The sequence below is a fragment of the Zeugodacus cucurbitae genome, chromosome 5 (assembly GCF_028554725.1).
Source record: "Zeugodacus cucurbitae isolate PBARC_wt_2022May chromosome 5, idZeuCucr1.2, whole genome shotgun sequence".
Lineage (NCBI taxonomy): Eukaryota > Metazoa > Arthropoda > Insecta > Diptera > Tephritidae > Zeugodacus > Zeugodacus cucurbitae.
This window is the reverse complement of record NC_071670.1, coordinates 56561362-56567532: the sequence shown is the minus strand read 5'-3', so window position 1 is coordinate 56567532 and position 6171 is coordinate 56561362. Positions and strand designations below refer to the sequence as shown.

General features: G+C 30.2%; 1 protein-coding gene across 2 annotated transcripts; it reads left to right on the top strand.

Annotated features, from left to right (window-relative positions):
* The first annotated feature begins 2343 nt into the window (after positions 1-2343).
* LOC105209068 (ubiquitin carboxyl-terminal hydrolase MINDY-3 homolog) lies at positions 2344-5481 on the top strand. 2 transcript variants are annotated; one of them, XM_011179249.3, is made up of 8 exons: positions 2344-2547; positions 2996-3142; positions 3237-3370; positions 3432-3830; positions 3897-4188; positions 4249-4408; positions 4477-4636; positions 4694-5481. In XM_011179249.3, exons 1-8 carry the CDS (start codon positions 2508-2510, stop codon positions 4838-4840), a joined length of 1479 nt encoding a protein of 492 aa, XP_011177551.1. In that variant the 5' UTR covers positions 2344-2507; the 3' UTR covers positions 4841-5481. The 2 variants fall into 2 exon arrangements, with proteins under 2 accessions (XP_011177551.1, XP_011177550.1); XM_011179248.3 differs by lacking the exon at positions 2344-2547 and adding an exon at positions 2631-2925.
* Positions 5482-6171: the final 690 nt, after the last annotated feature.

The following is a 6171-nucleotide window of genomic DNA, read 5'->3' as shown; positions in this document are numbered from 1 at the left end:
AATTGTTGTGGGTAACTGTATATAAGTAGTAATACATTTTATATCTGAATTTATTTTTCTTTTCTTCCGCAAAAAAAATTGTTTCTATAAACATAAATATCTATTTCTTTCTATGGTTGATTGCTACCCTTTAAAGAGCTAAATTCTACTTTTTTCCTTATATTCACAGAAGTATCCACAGAACCATCATCTACAACTCTCTGGACAATAGTGATGAGCGATATTGCTATTTTTTAATCACTGTAATTTTATATTGCTATTGCGATCACAACAAAAAAAAACGAATTTATGAGAATTTATACTCCACATTTCTTTTTTTTTAATTTTTTACATTTACATTTTTATTAATTTTAACAATATCCAAAATTTACCTGCTTTTGTAATCATAATTAATTAATTAATAAATTTTAGGTACATCAACTGCTTTTGTAATCACCGTATCCAAAATTATCGAAATCACAACTAATATTCCTACTGTGATCACTGAACAGTGATTGCTACTTTCGAACTGGTATTGCTATAGTGATCGAATTAGAATCACGGAACTGCTTTGCTACAGTGATCGAATTAGAATCACTGAACTCGTATATGTACTGTGATCGAACTCAAATTACTTAACTGCAATTGCGATTGTAAATCACTGATATTTACAAAAATTGATCACAGTTGCTATATGTGATTTTTCAATCACAGTGAAAAAATCACCGCTAGTGAAATATCGCGCAACACTACTGGAAAATTTTTTGATTATTGAAATTAAAAAAAATTAAAAAATTTTATTTTTTTGCGATAACAACAAAATTTAGCAACAATTTTCATTCAACATTGAATATTGCTGAAATTTTAAATGAGCAATTGATTTCTTCATAATTCAACTACAGTTATTGTATGAAAATATTGCACAATATATTTCCAAATCATGCTTTCAATTACAGTGAATGTCTCGACTAAAGTTTTACCAGCTACAATAAGCACGGACAGCAACCTTTAATATTGAATCTCCGCCAGAAAAAAATTAAATATACTATATTCTAATTTAATTTCTTTAAAAGATTTATAGATTATGAAATATAAGTAAAATAAAAATTTAATTGAGACTTAATTTTTAATTCCTAATACAAATAATGCTTAATTTAGCAAGAATAAATATTGCTAAACCCATTTTCAAATTATATTTTAGTATTTGTTAATCCAAAAACCTTGCAAAATCTTTAAATTATATATGTATGAACTTGAACGATTTTTATAATTTTTAAGTGCCCTGGAGACGATCAAATAATTGCGTCAAACAGTGCATATGTGTTAGTGATGTTCAATCGTGTGTTGCCCGCAAACGTTCAAATTAACACGTCAAACATCAGTTTAGTTTTGAGCTCGTAACGTACGGTCATCATGTCATCGTCAGATGATGATTATCTATTATTGGCATGTGCTGCAATTCTTATGAAAAAAAATTTCTCCATTTTTGTATTATTTTATATTATTTAGTTTATTTTATTATATTTGATTTTACTTTATTTAATTTAATTTAATTTAATTTAACTTAATTTAATTTAATTTATTTTAATTTAATTTAATTTAACTTTTTTTTTATTTTATTTAATTTAATTTAATTTTATTTTATTTTATTTTTTTTATTTTATCTTATATTTTTATTTTATTTAATTTAATTTAATTTAATTTTATTTTTTTTATTTTATTTTATTTTATTTAATTTAATTTTATTTTATTTTTTCCGTTTCGCTTCACTTCACTTTTCTAGTCCTCTCAGCTTGAAATTTTCCCTGCAAATGAGCTCATGCTTGTCAAACATGAGTGGAGACGATCAAATTATCGTCCGTCAAATAGAAATATCAAAAATTTTTGATTTTCATCAAACAGAGCCGACAACAAGTCGGTGTAGCGTACGTGTAGCCGACGAGAGCCGACGACACCAACACACTTAAAGTGTTTGACGCAATTATTTGATCGTCTCCAAGGCACTTTAGTTTAACACTTTTCTGAAATTCTAATTGGAACTAATAAGGCACTTTTTGACTGGCAATATCATGCTTAAAATATTTGTTATTAGAATATACTGTGTTCTGCGACATCTATTGGTAGATTATGGTGCTGCCAGTTGTGTTAAATCCTTTTATTAAATATTTTCAAGATAATATTTGTATTTTAATAGTATTTACAAGTTAATACATAAGAAAAAATAATTAAAAAAAACACAAAATATTCTAACAAATATATTTCTGGAAACTTTAACGTCTATATTAATGGAATAAATTCCTCACTGCAAAAATACCCCACACTTTGTTGCAAAATTCCTCAAAGGAAAATGCATTCAACATACTCCGAATTGGCAACATTGCGTTGCACCGAGTCAACCTGAATTTGTGTTCAATTTTGCAGTGCATTTCACAAAATTTATAAATTTTATAAATAAACAGTGTAAATTTCAATTGAAATGGTGTAAACAAGACGAGAAGAAGTTGCATTTGTACCAAAATCAGTGTCAGATGCCTTCCAGTGAACCGCAATCGATAAGAATGGAGAGCGGTGGGTATATCAGTATATATTTTGGGGCATTCCTAGCCAATTGTAGAAAGGAATTTGTGCAAAATTTATATCGGCTATGTGTATTAGCTACTCCATTGTGATTGTTTCAAATACTATAAAGACTAATATTTAATGCATTTATGCAGAGTGTTGTTGTTGGAAAACCGAAATAATGTAATGAAATAAACATCAACAATGTTTATTTTTCGTTTTTGAAGTAAAAAAAGAAATTGAATTACTTCCACATACCAATTACCTTGAGGCTACTTAACCTCAATTTGTGTGGAAGCGCAGCTCCAACAACGTAGCCCAAATACATATTAAACAATGCACATTTGGTGGTATTAATGTTATAGAATATGGGCAGTCAAACTAAACGTAACGTTATTAATGTGTTAAACGTAATTTTTAGATAAATAGACTATAAAATGATAAATCGTATTTACAGAAATCGCATGCAGCTTAGTAAGTAAGGAGCGAGCGGGATTAACACAGGCCGAAGTATCAGATAATGCCGCTAGAGAGTTACAAGAGATACGCAAATTACTGTGGGGTCCAAATATACGTGTGGATGTGTTTCGACGTTGGTCCCAAGGTTAGTAAATGAATCTAAATTAACACAAAGTGATTCAGTGCACATACAAAGGTGTGGTTATCTAAAAATAAATCTATTTGATAAATACATGTAGGCTTCGAATTTAGTGATACAGAACCATCAGCTTTGGTGCAGAAAGAGGGTGGACCATGTGCTGTGATAGCGCCCGTACAGGCAAACCTGTTAAAAATACTTATTATGGATACGCCCGGTCACTTTCTTAAAGACGTAAGTGCAGTAAATGCTTATCTTTACCATCGAAATAATTTTAACTGTTCTTTGTCCATAGCTTACGGAAGATAAGTGTCGACACCTGTTAATACAAGCGTTATGCGCCATACTGAGTAAGTGCTGTGCCAAACGCTTTCGTATTGTTTCGCTGCCGATGGAAACATGCGCGGAAGCCAAAGAAGTTGTGAACGCCGTAAGTGACATTCCAGATGTAAAGCTTAGTACTGAAACTTTGGAAGAGGCTACGACTGAAACGGTCGAAGCTGGTGCGACAACGGCAACCAGTGTGCGTGTAGCTGATACACGTGAAGTCTCTTCGGATGCATATCATGAGGGTTTGCAGGTTCTCAATTTTGACACAATTGAAGATGTGGAGAAATATTATACGGAACACTGGCAAGTACTTTCAGGCCAATATGGCGTAATGCTCTTCCTGTATTCAGTGCTGCTCACAAAGGTTGGTTTGTGAAATCGGTAAAATTTTGAGTTATTATACTAACATTGATTTTTTTCTATATTATAGAACATTGATAATGTTATTTCGGAATTGTCCGATACATCTGAGCCGCTGATACACAATACCTATGGTTATGGTTCACAAGCGCTTATCAATCTAATGTTAACTGGACGCGCTGTAGCACATGTATGGGATAATGATCAGGATGTTGGCGGTTTGAAATTGCGCGGCATCAACGAGCAGAGCGATATTGGTTTTATTACATTAATGGAGCAAATGCGTTATTGCACCGTGGGTTCATTCTTTAAGAATCCGAAAAACCCGGTTTGGGTAATGGGTTCGGAGACGCATTTAACTGGTGCGTAGAAGTGTTATTATAGCTAAAAGCGTAATAACTTTATGATTTTTCTCACAACAGTGCTCTTTAGTACTGAAAAGAGGCTGGTGTCACCCGAAACACCTTCTGAGCTGGCAAGGCGCGTTTTCAAATCTTACGATCCTGAAGGTAACAATTTTATACCCGCAGATGTGCTGCAAGATGTTTTAGCCGCTTTAGATTTGGTCAACGAACCGGAGTAGTAAGTGACTTAACCTCATTTATAATAATTTTTTAATATTATTGATATTTACAAATATTTTAATTTAGCGTCGAAATCATGCAAAAACGTCTAGATCCCGAAGGTTTACATATTATTCTCTTAAATGCATTTATGGATGAGTTCTTCCCACAGGAACAGCGTTCGACACCAGATACATTTGATTTAATGCACTACAATGGTATACCCGGTTCGAATGATGGCAACAAAGTATGTAAATTGTTTAGAAATTTGTTAACTAAATATTTATTCTACCTTCTCTCACAGGTACAATACTGTAAAGGTTCTGCCATATTACTTGAAAGCGATCTGAAATCAGTATGCATCTCTAATCCAATGCTAACATGTTTGCAAACTAAGTGGCCAAATATTGAAATTAATTGGCATGACATGCGGATACCATCGTTGAATTGACGACACATTGACACAAGCCAATACCATATGCAATAATGCATAATGCACACAAATCGAATCGCTAATTTATAGCAATTTTGTTTATTTTCGTCGCATACATAATAACTTCAAAGTTAAAAAAAAAGCGGACAGCTGTTATAACAATAAAAATATGAAATATAGATATGTTTTTGCGTAGCACAGAATATAAAAAAAAGAGTTATAATTTCAATTAAAACTTACTAAATCTAATTTTTTAATGTTTATTGTATTATTATTCTAATTTTTTTTCATATTCAACACTTGTTTGTCCTTAATACCTAATAACTACTACTAAAAAAGAAAAAAGAAATAAGAAATAGTTGCAAGAAAAAAACATGAAAAATATATAATTGTTCCAAAAAAATATATAATTGCAATAGATTAGCAACAATTTACGAACGTATTTAGAGTTCTCACATGAAAAAAACTTAATAAAAGAAAACACAGCAAATATAGCTATTCATAAACAAACCATACAAAAATAATAAGAAAACAAAAACATGTTAATGAAAATGAAATTAATAGTTAATGTAATTAACACAAGTTTTATTAAATTAACTTCTAAACCACTAACTGTAGTTTATTAAAGTAACTTAAATGGCAAAAAAAAAAAAACAAAACACAACAAAAGCAGCTGCTTGAAAACACGCATTTTAGCGTTTCACATTGAAATAGACAGACATACCAAATTATCACAAGTAAAGTGTGAGTGCAAACCTAGTTGGCAATTGTAGTAAAGTAAATTTGAACAAAAATTCAACAGCGCAACTAAGACAAACCAGCAACAAATAAAAGAATTTAAAATCGTAAACTTTTGTGAGACTCGTAGGATTTCAAAGTGCAAAATTAATTGGAATTGGAATCGGAATGCCATATTTTGAATATATATATCATCAAATGATCCAAATTAAATTTATAGTATTATTTGTATAAATTCATGCATAGCTATTTATGTTCCTTTTGAATGTGACTTTCTTAATTTGTTTTTTTTTTTAATATTTATTTGTTTGAATTTTTATACAATAAAATATTAGCTTTTGAAGTAAATAAATTCCTTTTATGGCCTTTAAATGCAATTATATGCATTTGTAATTATAAAAAAAAAGATGAACAAAAATAAAAAAAAAAACTTGGTATACCATTCAATAATAATTAATCTAAAGTAAAGAATTTAATAATGTTTAATATATTTCGAATTCTATGGTATTCAAGGAGTATGAATTTAACGAAAATTGTACGGCATAAAGGGTTTGCACGAGAACAATTATCAATCTAATGAAAAAAATCCAAAAAATTTAAACAAGCATGTT

What these genes read in the sequence shown, in the direction of transcription:
- LOC105209068 (XM_011179249.3), top strand. Translation starts at nt 2,508, where the DNA reads ATGCCTTCCAGTGAACCGCAATCGATAAGAATGGAGAGCG. An exon ending in GTTTCGACGTTGGTCCCAAG is followed by an intron (nt 3,143 to 3,236) that starts GTTAGTAAATGA and finishes AAATACATGTAG; the next exon opens with GCTTCGAATTTAGTGATACA. An exon ending in CCGGTCACTTTCTTAAAGAC is followed by an intron (nt 3,371 to 3,431) that starts GTAAGTGCAGTA and finishes CTTTGTCCATAG; the next exon opens with CTTACGGAAGATAAGTGTCG.